The 22,871-nt window shown below is 38.4% G+C and overlaps 1 protein-coding gene across 5 annotated transcripts in view; it reads left to right on the top strand.

Moving 5' to 3' along the window:
* dmd (dystrophin) overlaps positions 1 to 22,871 on the top strand; it is a 493,723-nt gene that overhangs the window by 26,710 nt on the left and 444,142 nt on the right. For 4 of the 5 annotated variants that reach the window (XM_048268225.1, XM_048268222.1, XM_048268221.1 and 1 more), the window contains exons 2-5: positions 14,467 to 14,528; positions 17,203 to 17,220; positions 18,725 to 18,817; positions 22,759 to 22,836. In XM_048268225.1, coding sequence (XP_048124182.1) covers positions 14,467 to 14,528; positions 17,203 to 17,220; positions 18,725 to 18,817; positions 22,759 to 22,836 — 251 coding nt within the window. The remainder of the gene's footprint in view (positions 1 to 14,466; positions 14,529 to 17,202; positions 17,221 to 18,724; positions 18,818 to 22,758; positions 22,837 to 22,871) is intronic. The other variant, XM_048268223.1, reaches the window with a different exon arrangement.

Raw genomic sequence — 22,871 nt, 5'->3', positions numbered from 1 at the left:
GTAGCTTGAAACACAAGTGAGACTTGTGACACACATAATGAGCGTTATGTAGGCTACTGTGGTGATGGGAAGGCTGCTTTGGTTGTGAAAACATGTTACGGTGATTTAATTTAAGATAGACAAGTTTTGATGTCTCCTTCAGGTGAGGTAGCCTATGGGCATATTAGATTCATGAATAAGGCTTGTCTGCCTATAAGATCGCCTTTCACATATCTTACTGATGTGAAACTAGCATGGATGATCTCCCATATATTAGCCTATAGCAATAGGGAGATTTGCTCTGTGTTTCAGGGGATCAAAACAAGGTTGATGTGCAATGTGCAGCGTTGGACCTTCTGGATTATTTGGATTACTAAAGCTACAACTCACGTGATAACCCAGTGGGCTACAGTCCATAGCCTATTGGCTACCGCTAACTGCCTGAAACATAGCCTACGTGGGACTAATAAATAGCCTAGGCATAACATTAGTCATGTGTAAGAATGACATCTAGGAATCAAGCAGAATGCCAGCGTGACACTGTAATATGTATTTGTATGTAGCCTATGATTTAAAACACCCTGTCACATAGGGCAGATAGGCTGTAATCCCATATGCAAATAACCTGCCTGGTCTAGGTCACACATAATCCACCTGTCTATTTGTTTCAGTCCTATCACACTTAAACGTTTGGGAACCTAACTGGTAATGGTTAGATCAATCATTCCACACTTCATTGTCCACATATTTGTTTATTACGTGATTAACACATGTGCAATAGTTGGCCTCCTCAGTTTGAGCCTGCAAATTGATGTGAGTGGAAACTGAGCATATCATTGAAGCCTTTTTGTAAAGTTTCACTTGGTTCATATGACACCCTTAAATGGTTCTACAGAACTCTTTAGAAGTGTTAATCGAAGGATCCCTAGAGGGTTCTTTGAAGCCAAACCAAATGGTTCTATATGGGTTCTATAACTATTTAGGGGTTCTTAGGATATTCCAACACCTTTTAATCAATAAAATAGTAATAAACTGTAAAATATAATAAATTAACTTTACTTTAAAAAGTATGCAAACTCATTACCTCAGTTAGATTAAGGTCACTAAATGTATAGAAAGTTAGTGAAACTTGTTTATCCTGAGTGTGCAATATTTATTTTAAAGTAATATTAGTAGAGATGTGCCGATAACAATTTCCTGGTCCGATTTGAGTTTCCGATTTTTCATAGTTTGACCTGCCGATACTGATTTTAGACCGATTCCGATTTTTTTTTCTCCAACCATTATACAGCATATTCAAAAATGTATTTTCTGTCTTTTCTTTAATAGACATTTAATCAGCTTTTCAATATAGTGGGGCTGTTAAGCTCTTAAAATAAGGACGATCATGCTTTTTATGAAAGAAGCATGAAACTTTTAGGGTTTGTTCTTGATGACCTAAGCTTTAATTTAAGATCTGGAGGCATTCACAGTTTGACCTCTGAGGTCAGATAGAGGTCACTGACCTCTGTAATATGTTGTGACACTACAGTAGCCTAGAAATCTAGACGCGCCCCTAGCAACTCTCCGTTGGCTTGTGAGCTCCAGAAATCGAAACTTAATCAGGCCATTGAAATCGTGTATAGAGTCGTTTGGTGGGCTTAACATAATAATTGATGGCAGAGTTGCAACGGTTTGGCTGACAACTGATTATCCCGCCCCTCGGACTGAGCACTGCGAACGGTGAATGCCCAGACCCTACATTTTAATGTGGGTCTGGCTCGCCAGGCTAACACTACAGGTGAATGGAGTAAAAAAAAAAATAATATATCACCATGAAACTTTCTCAGTTGATTACTCATGTTAAGCTAAGAAAAAATCTATTGAAAGTTTTTTTTATATTTTAATGTTTAAATATGCAAATTAGGCCTTATCTCATTAAAAATGTGCTAATTTGCATACATTTTAAAAAACAAAATCAGATTGTCTGATAAAGCCAGGCTCAAAATATGTTTTTCATTTTGTTGTCATATGAGATGGGAAAAGAATTATTGAGGGGTTTATGGACATCTACTTCTATTATCCTGTAATTCACCTGTACCTCTGTGATATGAAATTTCTAGGCCCAAAATTAGAAATGGGTGTATCTTAGGATCTAAATGTGATAGAAATATAAACTAAATATGTTTTTCCATGTTTCTGGGCATGAGGAACTCATCTATAGCATTGATAGCACTCTCAAGAGGTCAACATCATTAAGTGCAGTGAAGATCACTGGCAAAACATCTACTTCTGTTATCCTGCATATACAGTTAAGAACAAAATTATTCATACTAGGAATGTTAAAGGAGAATTCCGGTGTGATATTGACCTAAAGTGTATTGAAACATGATACCGAGTGTGAACGTATGTCTCATAGCCCATCTCGGCTTGTCCCCTGCACTCCAAAATCTGGCGCTAGTTAGCCGATGCTACCAACAGCTTTTTCAATGGTGGTGCTTTGGCATCGGGCTAGCCATGCAAATAAATCACTGTTTTACACCATTTACGAGGCTCAATGTATCTCCACACTTCATTGGTAGACTTCCGAGGGCCCTGACATTTAAAACGAGACATTGACAGGTCTCAAAACACAGCACAGACTCACCCAAATAGGTAAACTGTTAATGCATTAAATAATTATATACATAATGTCTAACATAAGTCTGTGTATCCCCCATCTTCATGCTCTGGCCAGCATCAGGCTCTTACGGGCACATCTGTTCCACATGAATGTAACTTTAGCCAGTATGCTAGGCTATATGTGGATATGTAGTATGTCAAGAATAGTGCCTATGAAGGAGCTTTTAGCTCGGTTGACTGCACGCTCGACTCCCGATCCGGGATAATAGCCTACTGTTCGCGGGTTCAAGTCCGACGGGTGCAGGCAGATACTAAAGTTCATATTTTTAAACGTACATTTTCCAAAGCTGGTGATGTCTTCAGTAAAAAGAGCCGATTAAGAGCCAGCACAGCAGAATAAATCATATTCTGAAATAAATATAATTTGTATTTGAGTATTCGTGCATTTCTGCAAATTCATGCATGTCTGTAATGTTGGTGTAGGGAGTTTTACTGACCACCAGATGGCGTTGTGGAGTAGTGTGTCAAAAGCTTCGAAGCATCAAACCAGTTTGGCTGTAGAAGTGCCACTGTTTCAAAAGCCTCGCTCGGCACATCCCTAGTACTCGTGACCTCGAGAAACAAAGATCTGAATGTGAAACCTTGCCAGATTTCTTCTTTAAGACCTCAAGGATAAAATAGATAAAGAATGTATCCTTAATACCGCCGTCAGGAAACGTTTCCTTAAAGTTTACAGAAGGTTACACAAAACTATAATACCTTTAGAGGACGTTCTGGGAGTGTCAGTTAAAGGATAAAACATTTATCCTTAGTATAACTGTCAGGGAACGATCCTTTAAAGTCCGCTTAAGGTTACACAAAACTATAGCTTTAGAGAACATTCTGGGAATGTCAGTTAAAGGATAAAAAATGTTTATTTAATATAACAGTCAGGGAACGTTCCCAAAAGGTTCCCTGATGGTGAAGTTAAACCATAGACTGTATATATATCTTCATTCTTGTGATAGTTTTTGGTCTTTTAAGCACTTCTTATACATTATGGTTTGTATGCAGTAGTACTGTTTTATTTTCATTATAGGCTGTTGATTAATTTGACATTTTTTATTATTGATATTCTCCTTAATGTAGTCTTACCATGTTTTTGATATTATATTATTGATTGAATGGGCATTATTATTTATTATTGCTTTCCCCCCTCATTGTTTATTTCATTAGGCTATTGATTGATCCCTGTTTTAAGTATTATATTGTTTTGTATTTGTTAAGGGTAACCATAACCATCATCATCATAATGTGGTATTTTCTTATGCACTTGAAACAAAGAATAAAAATGTTTCTTTAAGCGTGAGTACCACTTTAAACACATCACACACTGAACAGCAAAGTAGCTTCCTGATTATGTGTAAAATGTTTACAGAGTATCCTGATGTAGTAGGTCCATGTTCTCATATTTTTACAGCTGACATGAAGGCTGCAGTATTACATTTTTGATTTATAATGGAGCACCCTCTCTGGTGAAAGACTAGCAAGCCTGTGGTAGAGGCATACGATCACAGACATATTGAGAGAGCCTATCAATGAGTTGTCACAGTTTTCAATTTAGACGTATTATTTTGAAATGGGGTACGTCTATGGGAGGATTTACACATCACTGGCAAGACCTGATCAAATCATACCAATGCAAAATGCTTCTCCAGCAGTGCAATCATAGGTAACAACGATACCTTAACTCAGCATTTTCAGATACCGCTGTTATGAGCATACTAAGCAAATTGTCCATTTGTAACTTTGAATCCTACCTCACGTTAAGCTATGGTCCAATAATGTGTTCACTAAAACACAAGTAAAGTTATTTGTCGGGCTGATTCATAAATGGGCATACCGAGGTTGTCGACCTAGCAGGCTAGGTGGCGTTTATTGCCATTTGCAAAACTAAGCAAGAGATAACGTTAATGAAACTTAACATCGCCTTCTCCAGTGACAAAGTGTATTCAAATGAAGTTGCAACGATGATGGCGGCAATCACTGGTTACGTTAGACCATTTGAAACAAGTAGGACTGTAAATTATGGTGACTATGGCTAACTTCACTTCGGATCAATATAGCAGAGCCCTTTTACTTTACCTATCAACTGGCTAATGCTAGCATGATGTAGCATGCTATGAGCTAATATACTTAGCATCTGAAAAGAACAAGCATCTTTTTTCACAAAGAATCTGTAACAACTAACAACGATGTCTCTTACAAACAACTACACAATGTATGACTATCAATATGTATTTAGTCAGACTGTGATAAGATATAGCCTAATGATAATAACAGCAACACTTATTTAGGTTAGATTATGTGTCGAAATCAGGTGTCGTTAAAATAAGTGAGCGATGGCGTGGTAGTGTCTGCAGCCTAGACGGTAAAACATAATGGACAAAGCGTCGTGTCTGCAGCCAGCCAGCTGTCAATCATAGGTGTAAACACGCCCTTTTTAGATTTGTTAATATAACATTAAAAAAATAATTTCAGCGAGAAAAGAAAAATTGTGTGTATTGAAGCATCTTGAAAACTATTTTTTCGAATAAAAAGTTGTTGATACAAAAATAGTTTTAGGTGAGAAAAGTGACACGGAAAGTTGGCTACTTGGCCATTGAAATACATGGGGATGGGCGGAGTTACACATTGTACTGCAGCCAGCCACCAGGGGGCTCTGGACTAACGCTCGCGTCACTCTTAACAGACGGCACACTGTCCAGTTCTATATATACAGTCTATGGGTTAAACAGCTGTAAGATGTAAGACTACCCACCCCCATCTGAATAATTCCCACTCACTAGGTTAGGAATTTCCTGTCAAAGATCTTCTATTTTGGTCGTAGCCTATCGTTTCCAACAGTAGGCTAGGCTACACAAAATATCCAAACGTCTTTTACGCACCTGATATCATCCATATTTCCACAAACAGAAACTCCCCAGGACACGTCTCATTCTTGTTGGCATATTTAAGCAATATCACACGAGTGGGAGCGGGGTTGGTAAATGATATCCCAGCGGCTGTAATTTGGCTGTAGGTACGAGGCCGAAGGCCATATAACGTAGCCTAGCCTATACTGGAAACGACCCAGGCCATCTGGTAATAGGCAGCAAATTTTACAAATGCTTTCAAACTTTTGAATAGGCTACATCAGAGGTTCCCAAACTGTGAGGCGCGCTTCCCCTGGAGGGCGCCAAATAATTTGAGGGGAGGCGCGGAAGGTTGATTCAAAAAAGAAGGAAAAACGTTTATTTCATTTTAGAACTATCTATGTTTTTTTCAATGATTAGGTAATTGTCAACATTAGAACATCGAAATAAATCAAGAGATGTATACTAAATCTAAGTGGAAAGTATTATTGATCCCTATCCTGTGTGAGAATGTATTGTGCCAAACTTCATAACGTAACTTAGCAACAGTAAAAGTTACCAGTGAACGGTTAGCCCAAGAATTCTCGTCGGCAATTAAAAATTCCACTGGAGCTCCAAGCTGGAGCGCGCGGAGGTGTCACTGTTTTCAGAGGGGAGGCCCACATTGATGGAGTTTGGGAACCCAGGGGCTACATCAACTCTCCTGGGCTTATATACCAACCCAAATAAAGTTTTACCCATTATCATTTAACATTGTTAGGCCATGTTACATCATACATATAGGTGTCTGAATTGATTCTGCTATAGTTATTGTATTTAGCAGACGCTAAACTCCAATAACTTGACTATTAGGCTACTTTACTACGAAAATTCAAACAGAACCATCAATGACGTTTGTCACATTCTTTATTATTCCTGCTTAAGAAATTTCATTTTATCACTGGCAGTCAGAGGTTTTCTGGTGGAGAATCCTCCATCACCGTGTCACCGACCGCGCTGCCCATTGATGTAAACATGGACTCAGTTCCAGAGTAGGGCATGGCCAACAACAGCTCATTTGCATTTAAGGCAACAGGCCCCAGAAACAGCCTATTCTGAAAGGGAAACTGAAACTGGCAAGAATGGAGCTGCTGATAATGGGTAATCTGAGGAGATTTTTTTGCAAACAGCTTCAGGGACATGTTTTGTGCTGGTTTCTCTTGGTTAGTGGCGTAATGCGTTTTAGGTCGTGTACGATAGCGATTTTGGTTGAGCCAGACCACTCCTTAGGTTGTTAATTGCCACACCCCTTGGCAAGAATGGAGCTGCTGATAATGTGTAATCTGAGGAGAATTTTTTGCAAACAGCTTCAGGGACATGTTTTGACCAGGTTTCTCTTGGTCAGGTCTAGGTCTATTTTGACTTGTTAACAAACTAGATCGTAACAGAAAGCTGTTAGCTTTCCTAAGCCACATAAGGTATAAGATAGTCCTATTACACAACATAAATTTTCACTAGGCTATGCTGGTGACACAAATAAAATCTCCTTTGGGAACCAATGGCTTACAGTATCAAGCGGACTTAAGCTGCCACCTCGTGGCGAAAAGTTCTAGCAGCTGCGTGAATCACGGAAAGTGCAAATGAAGTGGCCACTTCTAAATGGAACCCACTGTACAGTAGCTGAAGGTCTGTGGCTAAAGCGGCCATAATGAAAGTGTTATCATTGCTTGGATGCTTCACTCACATGTGCTTTTTACTCGCATAGAGTACAACCAGGGGCGTCACTAGGAGTGCAAAAGATCCGGGGCTTTAGCCCAGCAATTTTTTTTTTTTTTACAGGGGTCTGGGGTTTTTTCCCCAAGGAAATTTTGAAAATTGGGCTGTTAAAGATGCAATTTCAACATAGTTTGAGAAGGAAAGGAAGGCCAATCGTTTGGGTCCTCATCATCATATTTTAATAACTAATAAAGCTAATTTTCCCTCACTAGACCTAAGCCTACTGAGTATATGGTATTTATGGGGCATTAAGAGAAAATAATCGTCATTTAACAGAGACCTCAAACCCAAACAATTTTTTATGCCTGTGACTTGATGAATGAATGCATCATTTTCAGGTGCTACTCTAATTGCTAACTGTAAATGGAATAATCCAACACAACTCAATTTCCAGTTTGCATGAAATCATTGGTATGTTTGCCTAGGACTACCTGTGGCTAGCCTGGCTCTTCCACTCTGTTTATAACCTATGGTAGCTTGCAGTGTTCAAAAAAGCCTGTTGACTACTGTACTAGTAGACTTAAAGGTAAACTATGCAGTATTGGCAATTTCCTTACCGTTTTTTCGGTTTTTGCTTATTTTTCACTTGCTCTGTCATGACGAATGTCTGAGAAACTCCATCGCTACCTTTTTCTAGCCGGTGCCTGGGCGTGTATGTGTATTTTAATGCAGTAAAGCAATTTGTTACACTCGTTATACTTCCTGACACTGAGGCCGTCGGCCCGCCGGCCCACAGTTGCAAGGGTGGTTTTTCCGCTCACAGGCGCTAAAGGGAAGCGAGACGGCCACCATTCAACCCGAAAAAAGTCATATAACCATTCCAATGACTCTGAAGCTGGTAAATGAAGGTAAATTAAGCTAAAAAACTTGCATATTAAGCTAAAAAAACTGCATAGTGTGCCTTTAATGGAACAAGTTCATGGAAAACGAATGCTTATGAAGAATGTGATTCAATCCCACAGAGCCGGTAGGAGACGTAAGTATGTTTATCTCTTTAGTTATCCAAATGAAGTGTCTTAAAGCTAGCGAGGCTGGCTACTAGCTAGTAACACAGACCATTAATTCAAAGCTAGAGCTGGCTGCTTTTTTCACGAACCTGAGCTGATGGAAGTATCAGGGGTTGGAGAAGATTATGTCCCCCCAAAAAAAATACCTTCTTGTATCCATATTAACTAACTATACGCTGCAATAGTAGGCTATTAAACTGTAGACGGTCTCTGGTAACATCAGTTCGACAGAGGGGGGAAGACTGATATTGAATTTGCAACAAATTATTCTGACTCCATAAGGAACGCCAGGTCAGCATTAGTAACAATGTTGCAGTTGTGGCTGCTGGCTGTGGCGTCCGATTGGAACGTCATAAAAATCTCTGGGGCGATTTTAATCATTATTTTTTGAGGCACAGAGATCCGGGGCTATTCCCATGACATCCAGGGCTATAGCTTCGAATGGCCAGGTCTAACGACGCCAATGACTACAACTACCAAGCTGGAATCAAAGCACATCGATTCCCCTCTCACAGCCTACACATGCACTTCAAACAAACAAATAGGCGTCTCAGTCTCACGCATGTATAGCCATAGGCAAAACTGTATCGGACCGGTGTAACGTTGGTAAATCATCCATCGCACAGAATGATTTGCACATGCAACAAATATGTGTACACAGCCCTGCCCTGGATATATCTCTCAAAGCATGCTCTAAAATATTTGGTTTAAATAAAGATGTAGATCATCAGGGGTGCGTTAATAAATCTACATTGCGGCGAGTTGACACAAATTTCACTTTGACGAATTGATGTAGTCAATTATGTCGTCTCAGCCCTAGTTACTTTACTTTGAACCATGTTCTTCCTTACTTGAAACACCTTTGAAAATAGAGGATTGAAGTAGCCTAGTGGGTGTTTGGGAATGAGCGTTAGCTCAGATGTTTAAGACTTTTTGTGGTCTTAATGGAACATTTTACAAAGCACTGACAGGGCCACCAAGGACTGAGCGAAACAACAGCAGAAAAACCTATTTAGCAAGCAGAAATGCCCCAGCCCGGTGTTTAGGATGCATCTTTTCCATTAGAAAACCATTGCGTTAGCGAACGCGTAGTGGCTAACTCACTTAGCTCCTGTTAGTAGGCTATGGTCAAAAAAGAATGTGATGACAGTTGAAAGATACAATTACAGTGATGTTATCAATTCGCTTGGTATAACCGCATTTATGGTTTTCTACAAATGCACCGATAATCAAATTGGCCTCCTTCACTCAACCAATACTAGCGGGAACATTATTTTACCTGGTCCTAGGCTATTGATATAAATTGTATAAGATTAACGTAACGTAAAAAACCAAGCATGTCCGATAAACATTCTCAAGGCTTCAAGAAGAAATGGGAATTACATTTCATGTGAAAATCATCCTACCCTTATTAGACATTCTATGCGGTAAAGAACAGTGTTGTCCTTGTAGGAAGCATCTATTGTTTTTCCAACCCACTTTAGATTAACTTCCAACAAAGTAACGTCTTGCTGCTGCGCCATCTGGTGGAAAAACTATGTAACACCAATACTGGAAATGCAGCCGAAATGATGATGAATATTCGGTTTTCCTTTAATCCTACTAAATTTGTAATTATGTATCGGCTGTTATAATTATAGTATGTGCGTGTCTGTGTGTGCATGTACGTGTGTATGTTGATGTATGTATGTGTGTTTGTGAGAAAGAGTGCGTGTAAGACAATATCCTCTTCCAGCATCCCTTCGCTCAACACCACCATCTACAGGCCAATGAGTGTAGAGTGAAAGGACAGCTATTTATCTTGCTGACATTACATCCAGTCCTCCTCATCAATTTTACTTGTAACATAAAAGGAACTGGTCTCCTCTGCAGCTTTGCTGTTTGGACCCATGACTGTATTAAGGGTGAGACCCCAAGTACATTTGTCGCAGAGGTCTGTGCTCTATTGTGTTAGGCACTCATTAAAGGAACCGTATGTAAGAAATGTATTTCAATTAATCATAAAATGGCCCTGATATGTCACTAGACATTAAGAAATCATGTTCATTTCAAATACTTATATCACTGACAACAGTAGTCCGGCCAGGATTATGATATGTCATTTAAAAAGTGAAGTTGCAGCCCTCAACTGATGTTGTTGTTGTGTTTTGTTATGTCATGTTGTGTTTTGGCCTGATGCGCCACCCTCCACCTATCTACTAATCACAAAGTCAGTAGTGTTTCGGCATCTGGGTTGGCAACCTCGAGTCAGGGGGGAGGGGGAGGGGATACACCGCACTACAGTAATTTGAAAGTGATTGCAGTACCAGTTTTGGCCACAATCTTACATATGGTTCCTTTAATTTACTATTATGGAACACTGAGTGGGTACGTACATTTGTGTACATCTGTCCTATGCCATAAAGCTAAATTAATGGGATTCATGTAAATAATTAAGTGTAAGACCAGGGCTCTACAGTGCGCCCATTTCACTCGCACATGCGAGTAAAAATTATGCCGTGCGAGTGCAAAAAAATATTTAGGCGCACTGGTGCGAATGACTTCTAACCATGTCAATGTTTGTCTATAAAATACACCGCAACATCGAGAAACATTACTGGTGCAAACCATAGAATCACGTCGCTAATGCAGCATAAGAACTACACCTCCCATCAACGTTAGCAGTTTCGCGTTGTGACTCGCTAGTAGTCGCTTCTATCAAATCCAAGAGCGCGCAGAAAAAGCGGAAAGTTAGACTAGCCAGCCAAGATGCAAAGATTGAAGAAATTAGTTCTTCTATCCACCGAATTCATTGGATATAGGAGGAACAGGATGAGATTCTGAGAATGCAGTGAGAGAAGGAAAGGTAACCTAACATGCCTTTTAGCCCAGTTGATGTATTGGCTGCAATATGCAAAATATAGCTGTAGCGAACCGCCACAAAAGTAGCCTCCCGTAATATTCCCATTTTATTCAAAGGTAGAACGCTACTGCCAACTCCAGGCTTCCACGCATGCTTGTTTGTTTACACCGAATACAAGCTGGAGTGCAAAACGAAAGTAGGCATAACGTTTGTCTACTGCCCCCATCAATGCAGATATTTCAAATAAACACTAAAAGTATAAAACATATATCCTGATTAGCCTATGTTGGGTTTTGTGGAAGAGAAAATGGACTGTTTTAGTAGTAGTATTAGGCAGTATGCTGTCAGATAGGTCACCATCTGACTGAAAATAAAGTAGGCATTGATCTTTGAAATCCTGTTTCCTGTAGCCTAAATGTTGTCAGTCATTCTTAATATTTGCAATTGGTGCACTGGCATGTTTAACTGTTAGCTGCAGTATAATGTTACATTAAGTTAAGTACAGAACTGATTGTGCGCCCAAATTTTTGTCTGTGCTCCTAAATTTTTTAACTTGGGCGCACAAGTGCTCCTGAAAATAAATGTTAGTGTAGAGCCCTGAAGACTTTGTTTTGTTGTTGCCTACGAGTTACTAGAAGAATGCAGATGGCAGACATTAGGCTGGTAATGAAAGTTAGAACTGTGCAGGCCTACTTTCCATTAAGTAGGCAAGTGATTCTTATGGCTGGGTCAGATTAAAGTTTTTTTGTCTTCCACAATTGTCTTTTAGGATGGACCATATCAGACTATCCGATAATAGAACCATAAATTCGTCCTGCGTCTTGGTCGGGAGATTGGCCATATTACAAGATCATGTAAGGGTGGCCAAGAAGTGCAAAACAAATTTACATTTGCGGGTGTATACTTACAATGTCCAAGCACAAAATTACATGTCATAAAACAAAATTACAATCTAAAACAAATTTACAACCCGGTGAACACTTTTACCACGGGCTAACACTTTTAAGTGTCAAGTTTTGATACACATTTACAAACAGCAGATGATGATGATTAAATCCCCAAATCCATTGCAATTTCATGTTTAGAAGCATTATTCTTATATTATCTTATTATTTGCCCACACAGGTTTAAACAGTGATGAACTCCACATCTTTACTTCTGTGAGACTTTGCCTCTCTTGGATGGTCTTTATCATTGTGCCAGTTAACTTAATTAGTTGTGTAATGTTCCTCCTTTTGTTGTCTTCAGATTCAGTGAGATTTATTCATCACATACATAGTTATATTAGTATAACAAGCAGTGAAATGTAAGTCTGGTTAGCTTCATGACTGTGTAAAGTAGAAATAATCTGACAAATAACACCTATGACATTAACATAGTAATTTATAATATTGTGCATATGGAGTAAAGATTGCAGACTCGGTACTTAGCTCATTGCACCCTTTAATTACTCAGTGAACTTATATCTGTTAATGATAGGGTCATATTCTTGTCACTTTACTTAGAGCTGACAAATAACACTTATGATATTGCATAGCTGTTTATAATTGTGTGCTGTAGGGAGATGTATAAATTATTATAACTTTATTACATATAATTATAGCTATAGATATATAGGACTACAGTAGAAGTCAAAACTCTTTATGCATCACTATATGCATTTAGCAGAGAGAAGTAGTTATGATGCATCATAAAACTGACAAGTGAGTCGGCAGATCTTGACATATTTATAATGCATTATTCAGATTAAAATTATAATCATTCATAATTAGTTGTCATAATGCATCATGAAGTTGGTTATGATGACTTGTGAATACATATAGATGGTAATAATGAGCATTACAATGCTTTATAGACACCTTATAAAACATTATGAATGCATTCATAGGGCGTTATAAATACAACCTTCATAGAAAGTGTTACCGAAGAAAGACAGTTATACAACATTTCCAACTTTTTGTTGCCCCCTCTCCCAACTTTTTTGAGATGGGTTGCTGGCATTGAATTCAAAATGTGCTCATACTTTTCATGAAATAGTCCAATTCGTCATTTTTATATTTTCAATTGATATGTTGTCTAGGTCCTGTTTGCAGCTAAATATGGGTTTACGAGATTTGCAAATTATCACATTCTGTTTTTATTTGGATTTTACACAATGTCCCAACTGTTTTGGAATTAAGTTGGATACTGTATGTAAACATGTCAGTATTGTTTAGAAGATGTTCTGCTGTATACCCAGAGGAAAATGTAGATATCTTGTTTCACAAAAATAAATCCAGTCTTATTTGGAGGTTACTGTATCCTGGACTTTTTTTCAGTAAAAACCCCTTTAGGAGAGATAACAAGCTAAATAAGATCAGTGGATTAAGGAAACAAAACAAGAACATTTAAGATCTTAAATTGAACATAATTTGGACTGAGACAAAAGAAAGGCTTTAGAGTTTCTTTTTTTAAATTTCTAAGGCATTGCCTATTGTCTCATTAATCAAGTACAATTTAAGTCCCATTTAGGTTCAACTCACTTCAAAATACTCTTCTGCCATTCTTTTTCTCGTAAAGGGATTTTAGGGGGTCTACGTTTTATCAACCAGCCCTCAGTGGTTAAATTCCCCAAAAACCCTTTTGGATTTAGCATTTGGCCATGGTTGTTCTGAGAAATTCCAAGCTGATAAGCTAATGTTTGTTCTCTAAGCTGATGTGTGGGTGCTACACATTGGTGGTGGTTAGTGAGGTTCCCCCTTCACCATTGAAAGCTTTGGGTGTCTTGAAAGCGCTATAGAAAGACAATGTGTTGTTATATTTGTGCTATATCTTGTGCAAGTGGTGCCGTCTATGCTATTGACATGTCTTAATCTATCAACGGGTGGTGGGCTTGGGAAGGTAGAAACCACTGTTGAGCCCTCTGGAAGCTTTTTTTTTCTTAAAGAATCAAAGTTAATACCATTAGCTTTAGGTACAAGCTGTTATTTTACTGTTTGTAACTGTATGTGACTATGACTATGCAAAGTCAGGCATAGAACATTGTGGTAGTAGATAAAAATCTCTTCTTAATGAGGCTGCTATAAATATACTTCCTGCAGGTCAGTTACAGTTGCAGTGCTAGTTAGACAGCATTGCAGAGACTACTAGCATACAGACAGTTTGAACATAGAAATGTGAATCATTTTTTAAGGTTCTAGTAGAGCTGTAACTTAAACAAGCAAAATATCTGGGGGAAGGATACATCTGAAAATATTTGATACAGGTTGTTGTGCAGATGTTTATTAACCTAGTCATTTAGGCTAGATTCAATCCCAAATTGTGATGGCAAATAATTTAGTGTTTATGTGTTTCCACATGTTTGGGGATAAAACTACAAGCTGGAATAACATTGCTTTTTTCTATACAGATGAGAGGGAAGACATTCAGAAGAAGACGTTCTCAAAATGGATAAACTCTCAATTCTCCAAGGTATGCCATATTGTTGAGGTTGTTTGTTATTGATTAGGAAGGTTTATTATAGGCTAGGTGATGCTTACAGTGTACATCATTGCATTTTGTATAATTTGCTCCAGTTTTACGTTTATTCATTTAAAAGATTTCTCTTGAGCACTTAAAAGTGTTAACATTTGTTCACATATGGGAGAAATCTCTGTTAGTGAGCACCTCACTAACCTATCCATATGACAAGTATGACATCCAAAGATGCTGATAAAATGCATGATTACTGTATAGATGTTCCCAGGCTATTGACAATAAAAGGCCACTCTAATATGTGCACAACACAATGCTACAGATGTCACAAATGTGGGGGAGCATGCAACTGAAGGATTGTCGACCAGAACTGTTGCCTCTGAACTGAATGTTAAGGTGAAGTGCTCACTAATACGTATTCAAAAACAAAGATTATCTTTATACGTTCTATTTATTATTGTAGTGGGCGGGGTTCGCCACAGTACTGTTTTCTCTCGAGGAAGCTGGTTCTTATATCCTCTGGAATGCAACTCCTCCTGGCAATTTGACCGTATTGCAATTTTGATGTGACCTATGTGCTCTTCATAGCAACCGGTATCAACGATGCATACAGTTATGACCAAAAAAAGAAATCCTTAGGCAAAATTAACTCCCCACACTGCAAAAACTGCTTATCTAATAAAATCTAACCAAGTGTTATTAATCTTATCAATATCAAAAAATCTAGTTGGTATTGTTTTCAGTATAAAGAGACTTACCTTACTTACCACTTTCTTGTACAATCATTCTCGTCTGCCATTGCGTTAAACACATTTGTCTGAAAAACAAGGAAATTTGGCTGCCAGTGCGTTGAGCAAATTTGTCTTGATAAGACCAATTTTAGTGCATTTGTTAATCGACTTGTTAAACCTTTCCTTCAAGGTGGCCGCGACAGGAAGACAACTAAGATAGCCTAAAAACACTTACAATGTTTACAATACTTCAATTTGTCTGTAGACAACCTCACCACACTACCACAAAAGTGTCATTCTATTTTGAACATTGTCAGTGGTGTAAAATCGTTTTGATTGTATTCCTGGTATGCTTTCACTGTAAGACAATTTGGTGTTAATGTAAACAACGTTCTTGCTTAAAACTCCACCAATTTACGTAATTATGCTTTCAAACAACATTTTGAAATAAAGCCGCAAGCGGCAATGGCGGGCCCGAGCACCTCCGGTCCGCAACCCGTGACATTTCGGAATCCAACAAAGCACCGACGTGGTGCATTTGTGAAATGTACATACAGCGGGGAAAATAAGTATTGAACACGTGAACATTTTTTTCAGTAAGTATACTTCCAGTGAGGCCATTCGCATGAAATTTTCACCGGACATTAGTATTAACTTAGGTAATCCACACATATATAATAATCCAAACATTAATGTCTAAAAGTAGTGTTATGAGTAAAACAGTGGAATGGCACAGGGAAAAAGTATTGAACACGCTAAGAAAAAGCAGTACACAAATGCAAGGAATGGCAAGGAACAAACTGGAATCTATTAGTAGTTAGAGAAATTATCCCTCCTATCTGTGCAAATTGATATAAGCTGGGTTAGTACATACTGGTGGGCTATAAAAAAGTTTTTTTGTTAGCAAGGTGTCACAAAAGAAACATTTCATGATGGGTAAAAGCATAGAGCTCTCCCAAGATCTTTGCAACCTTATTGTTGCAAAACATATGAATGGAACTGGTTACAGATGCACTTCAAAACTTCAGAATCCTCCAGCAAGCAGTATTAGAGCCATTATTTGCAAGTAGAAGGAACATCACTACATCATCAACTGGCCATGCACAGGATCTCCTTGCAAGATTTCTGACCAGGAAGTCAGAAGGATAGTCAGAAGAGTAGCCCAAGATCAAGAACCACTCTGAGAAAGCTCCAGAAAGATTTGGAGGCAGCAGGTACCATTGTTACAGAGAAAATCATAGGTAATGCATTGCCATGGCCTCTATGCACGATCACGCATGAAAAGAAAAACATGTCATAAAGTTTGCTACACAACATTTGAACAATCCTATGAAATACTGAGAGAATGTATTCTGGTTAAAAATGGATGTCATACTCACTGTGCATCACCCTAAAATTACCCTACCAACAGTGGTTTTGGAGGTGGTGGCATCATGGTGCTGTTTTTCATCTTATGGTACTAGCAGACTTCATACAGTTGAAGGAATGATGAATGTAGTAATTTTGTTCTGGGAGACTACATCCACCAGGATGATGAAGACAAAACCTTCCAGGGACCAAACCATTCAGCAGTTTTGGGTAACTCTCAGTTCACAAGGGGACCCTGAAATTTCAATATTAAAGGACTATCTGTTTAAAAGAATGGGCCAAACTATTTGACTGATTAGTTTCATCATACAGTCCTTGAAGCTGTCATTATGAAAAAGGCTGCCATTTTAAAAATTTCAGAAAGTGTCATTTTTAGCACATAACTCTAACTTTAGTTTGGATTTTTTTTATATGGGTGGATTATCTTTTAATACTAATGTCTGGTGGGGTCAGAAATAGCCACTGGATCATTGGAAGTATACCCGGTCCAATATTTATTTTCCCACTGTATTTGATCTCTGTGTGCTTTGTTTTTCCATGTTATTTTCTGGCACATTCACTTGCTTGGCCAGGTGGGGGCGCAATGCAAGGTAGGCCCATTGGGTGTCTCTGTTGGTATTTCTGCTTTCTCTGTTGGTATTTCTGTCCCTCTGAAAACTGCATTAAAATGGTATTTTTAGCAGCCATCATCCACACCCCCTCTCAGAAAATACTTCCAATGTCCATGTCATGACTTCATGAGCTAAACCATTAATGAAAGCAAAACAAACATAAACAAAACAGCCAGATGCCTCTTCATAAAATAACAAAGACACCTTCATAAACAATAACAAGTTTTATCGTGAGACTACCTATCGTTTGGAGCAGTGTAGGCTATATTAAAAGCAGAAGATTTTCAGTTTGCTTCGGGATTTACTTCACTTTTGGATTCTTTGATTAGCCTATAGTGCTAAATGTTGGGACTGTCGCAGGAGACTTACTGTAGGCCTATCAGCCATCTAAATTAAAGCTAATCAGGGAATAATAATGTGGAAACAACTGAAACAATGGGTAAATATGTGGTCCATACTGTAGCATATTGGCACGCATACACTCAAAGCAGCAAAAGCGGCTAACCCTGCTCACAAGTGCCACCTGGTGGTTGTTTGGATCATTGCACATTCACTGGGGAAAATTAAATAAAAGACGCGTGATTCATGAAGCCGGACAATTGAATGTAGAACCCACTGTAGGTCTTTACTATTTGCTTTATGATGAAAACCAAAATTTACCCACATCTACCCATGGAGAAAACACGAAAGTAAAACAGATAAATGAAAAAAATAAATATGGCAATACTTTGCGCTACTGTATCGATATAATTGCGTGCGCAAAATATAGCTATACTGAACAGGATCTATTTTTTTCCCCACCACTACCTTGCACTACTGCAACTGTGGCATAAGAATTTCGCTATTTAAAAGCATTTGCGACAGGGCTACATTAAATTCTGTTGGAATTTCCTTTCTTTGATATTAAAATGAACACGAAAGCTGGCGAAATAACTATAGGGTTAATTGTCATCACGTAAATATTGTATATATTTAATTGTCACCTTGTATATATTCAACAGGTCAGCAGCACATAGATTCACTAAAGGATTCCCTGTCTTCATTGACATAATATCAAATTGTATAGTAGTCTATGGTACAGTATCTATGTGACCCATATTCCCACAATTCTTTACAATTCTTAGCAATTTGACGACACAATCCAGAGCTCTATAGCAGTGTTTTTCTCTGGTGATCTACAGCATTTTTTGTGTTCTGCACATTGCATTGTTCTCAATTGCAAAGACGTGAAGATTTTGCAATGTCTGCCAGACAAAGCAACAGTAGCTAAAAGAGAAAGGGCGAATTGATATATCTGCCCGTCACAATTAGAATTTTCTTGAAAATGTATTTAATAATCATTTTATTCTTTGTATATTTTATTGCTTATTCTTTCCCTCAATGATTTATATAGGTTAAATAATTCCAATAAAATAGTACAAGATTAATACTGGCAGGGTAATGCCAGTGTTTGTTTTCATAAAGGTTTGTGTTTGTTTTCTAGGCTGGTAAACCTCCCATTGAAGACTTGTTCACTGACCTTTGTGATGGTCGCCGACTCCTAGAACTTCTGGAAGGCTTGATTAAGCATGACCTGGTTGGTATACTTTATATTTTAGTGATATTATTATTTTGGTGGTCATGACAATTTAAAGGCAACAGAATTAAACAGCAAAAAAGAGAATAAAGCTTTTTATGAAATGTCACTACAGTGGGCATCGCTTTCAAATGGCCACTCAATGGCCGAGTGTACGAGGCGTGAAGCTGCGTGAAGCTTTAGTACCACTTTCAGCCACTGTGCGTCGCTCTGCCACTGTACATCGCTCTGCCTGCCGCCCCTTAGGCTATTTGGGTATGGACTTGGTATGCTGGATGCTGCATGACGCAACATTCTATCTCCCGCCTGTTGCTGCATAGCGCAACATTGACTCTCCCGCTGGTTGCTGTGTAGCGCAACATGCTTTTTATTTCATGTTTCTAGGTGTGCAGAGGCTTAGATAGTAAGGTTTTGGTAGACGTTGACAATTCTTAGTATTTTTTCAGAAAACCCTCAGGAAATTATTTAGTCTAGAATGCCATAGGATTCTATAGATGTTTTTAGCAGTTTTTAGCAGACCCAGCTCTTTAGAGAACATCTACTCTCATAGCAACACTTACAACAAGTCTTACTGATCCTAGCACTCACCAGCCGTTTTAAACTGACAAGTAACTGCTAAAAACAGCACTCACCGACGCACTTATTCTTACTGTACTCTAATGTTTTTTTTAAACTGTCCTAAAATTGTGAGAATTGTTCTAAAACTTACTGTTTACCATGTTGTTAGTCGCTTTGGTTAAAAAGCGTCAGCCAAATGTAATGTAATGTAATGTAATGTAATTTCAGGAGTAAATGGGTTAAAGCCTGAGAGAGTACATAGTTTAAAAGTTGAATGTAGATAGTGTAATTGATGACAGAAAGTTGAATGGATGTTGGTAGGCAGATTGTTTAATGGATGTTGATGGATAGTTTAATGGGTGGATGAGTGAATGGTTTGAAGAGGATGAATGGATAGAAAGTTGGATGGAATGCGCCTTAAGCCCTCCTTACACTGACAGACTTTGGAAAGATTTGCAAAGATTTGGAAAAGATTTTTGAAAGACTACAGTCTCAGACCCTCTCACATCTAAAGACCAGTAGTAGAGTTTTAAGTCACAGACTATGATTTTGCAATGACTAGGGATCTTGCAGGGTCATGTTTGCATGTTTGATATTGTCGTAACGGCAAAACTAGAAAAGGACTGACACCTGACTGACTTAAAACCGCTAAGATTGGCACCTTACACTTAACGATCTAGTTGACGGGAGCGCGCCGCAATTCCAGTACAACTCCCATGATTTCTGTCTGACTTTGGAAATTTAGTTGCCGACTGTGAAAACAGACCAAAATCGTACAATGTAAGCATGGGCAGATTATGAACTTTCGGGCCCCTGGGCCCAAATGTTTTAAGGGCCCCCCACTAATTGTCGCATATGTGGGGGGGTTGGGGGTCTTCCCCCAGAACATTTTTAATTTGTTTGATGTGATTTCCTGTATTCTGGTGCATTTTGGGGATGGCCAATACTAAATTCAATCAAATTCATAGCCTACATCCTGATGTGTTGATATTGAGGCAATGATTCCATGCAAAGGCTTGGGCTTCAGGGCCCCCTGACCCCTTGGGCCCCTGGGCCTGGGCCCGGTAGGCCCGTGCAGTAATCCATCCCTGAATGTAAGGCCGCCATTATATCCTTGTAGAATGGAGAGACACAGAGAGACAGTTGACCTAGTTCAGCAGAAAGCAGTTGATAAAGGTGCAATCAGTTTAACTGGCTCTTTGATGTGGCCTAGTTGAGCAGCTGGCAGTTGATACAGGTGCAAATCAATTTAATTAGCCCATTGTGATGTCATAGTGTCAATGCAAAATCTATGGGGGAAAAATAAGCTTGTTTTTTGTTAATATCTCAAAAAAAGTTTACAAAAACGAAAAATACATTGCTTAAGTGTATTTTTCACAACCTATGTTACAGAGTTTGAACAATATACGGTAAATACTTTGTTCAAATAAATAAATTACAATTTTAACTTGTAATTTCATCATTGGTTGGGGCCATATTTGAAGTAAGGGACTTTACAGAGGATATTTTATTTAGTTCTAAAACAATGCGACATTCTATTTGGGCTATGTGTATTGTTAGTGACATAATCCAAAGCAAAAAATAAATAAATAAATGAAAATGATACCTCCCATCAGCACATCATGGTTGCCATGATCGAGTTGCACTGTATTAATTTATGAGTCATTGACAAATAAGGCTTCTAAAAGTATTTTAAGAAGTTGGAAGACTGTGTTTAAACAAGTCTTAATAGCTGCACAACATTTAGTGAATGGATGTAACTAGATTGTGGTGGATCAATCGTAGTGCCCTCTTAAATCGTAAAATATTATATGGTCTCAGTTCACTGTTGAATGGGTAGGCATAGCCTACCCTATGCTTGCTCAAAATATATGCTTTGTCTAGTAGAGGTGCTTCAAATTGGCGCTTCTAAAAACCGCCTGTCTTAGAATATGTAGAAGAGTCGGTCCAGGGCAATACCGCGCAAAACTGTCACATCCATAACGCCAACACAGTGCCATGGTAGCCTATTTAGTTGCCGTTATGGATGTGACAGTTTTGCGTGGTATTGCCCCCGTATCGTCATATCTGTACTCGCAGTCTAGCTTTCTCCTCTTTGAGCAATCCATGATTTGAAAATAACTTACTTATCGTTAACTTAGATATCCATCTGATTGTTTCTCGTCCCGTCTCCTCTCCTCGCTCGTTTCAGGCTGTCAGTAAGTCTCTTCACCATAGTAACTTTACTCACTGACTGAACTTTATCAGAATGCAAAGATTTCACTGGCTGACTAGCAGCAAGCGAAAGGATGGTTCCTGGAGCTACTGAAGTAATTGCTGTTATCCTAACCTACGAAACATTTAGCGCATCTTTGAAATCTAAATGTGAATATGTGAAAATCTAAATTAGGTTATTATGGTCCGGGTCTGGATAGGATCACGTCAGGGTCCGGACTCGGACCGTGGTCCGCCATTTGACGACCTCTGATTTAGACGCTGCGCTGAGTAGTTCGGATAGAGATTCTGATGCAATTCAATCTTTGGCTACGGATTTCTTTGGACAACTGACAACAGAGATTGACAGCGACAGCACTGGGGCTATTTTAATTCCAAAGACAAAGGGAACTTTATCAGGATGCATAGTCTTGTGGTGATTGGTTGATAGGAAATATACATAATATGCTCATTTACACTTCACAGACTTTAAAGCTGATTTTTCTCAGAACTTGTTTTTTTTCTGAGATGAGGGTAGCTTTTACATTTTTGCCAGTTTCTCTGGGTTGGCTAAACAGAATTGAACAAATGACCCCTTGTTTTAAACCCTAAGGTCTGTGGATTATGAATATCCAATAAACCCATTTTTTTCTTTCAAACTGGACTCATTTTGTTGTGGCACGCCCCATATGATGAATAAAAAAGTATATTGTTTAATAGAATAATTAGGTGCAAGACATTTTTTCAACCATTTCTTCACATTAATCTACTATTTCTTGGTTTCAATTAATGTTTTACCTGGTTGCACCTGACTTTTGCTACTAATTTCAAATTGGACAGGAATCTTTTTAGACACCTATATAAACTTTTGACTTTACTAGCAAGTTCATCCATTCAATTTTCAATTCAATAAAGAGTTTATATTAAAATAACTTTTCTTAATTTTACATTGGTTGTACCACCTGACTGTTCAATTCCAAGTATGAAAAGAAAGTAGCTATTTTTCATCAATATTTGAGAGAGATTTACAAACTTTTCACTGGAAGTACAAACTTTTCACTGGAAGGGCAGTAAACATTTCAGTAGTCATAGATAATATTTAGAGAGATGATGTAATGTTCAGTTAAAAGGCAATCAATTAAATGTACTCCTATGTTCTAATGGTATGCTGCATGTTTTTGTTTCATCAGATAAAGGAAAAAGGTTTCACAAGAGTGCACTCTCTCAATAATGTGAACAGGGCACTTCAGATTCTACAGAAGCATAATGTAAGTATAGATATTGTTTGACCTGTATCTGTTCT

This window comes from Alosa alosa, chromosome 17 (assembly GCF_017589495.1).
Source record: "Alosa alosa isolate M-15738 ecotype Scorff River chromosome 17, AALO_Geno_1.1, whole genome shotgun sequence".
Lineage (NCBI taxonomy): Eukaryota > Metazoa > Chordata > Actinopteri > Clupeiformes > Clupeidae > Alosa > Alosa alosa.
Note: the sequence above shows the minus strand (reverse complement) of the source record. Positions and strands in the feature narration are given on the sequence as shown.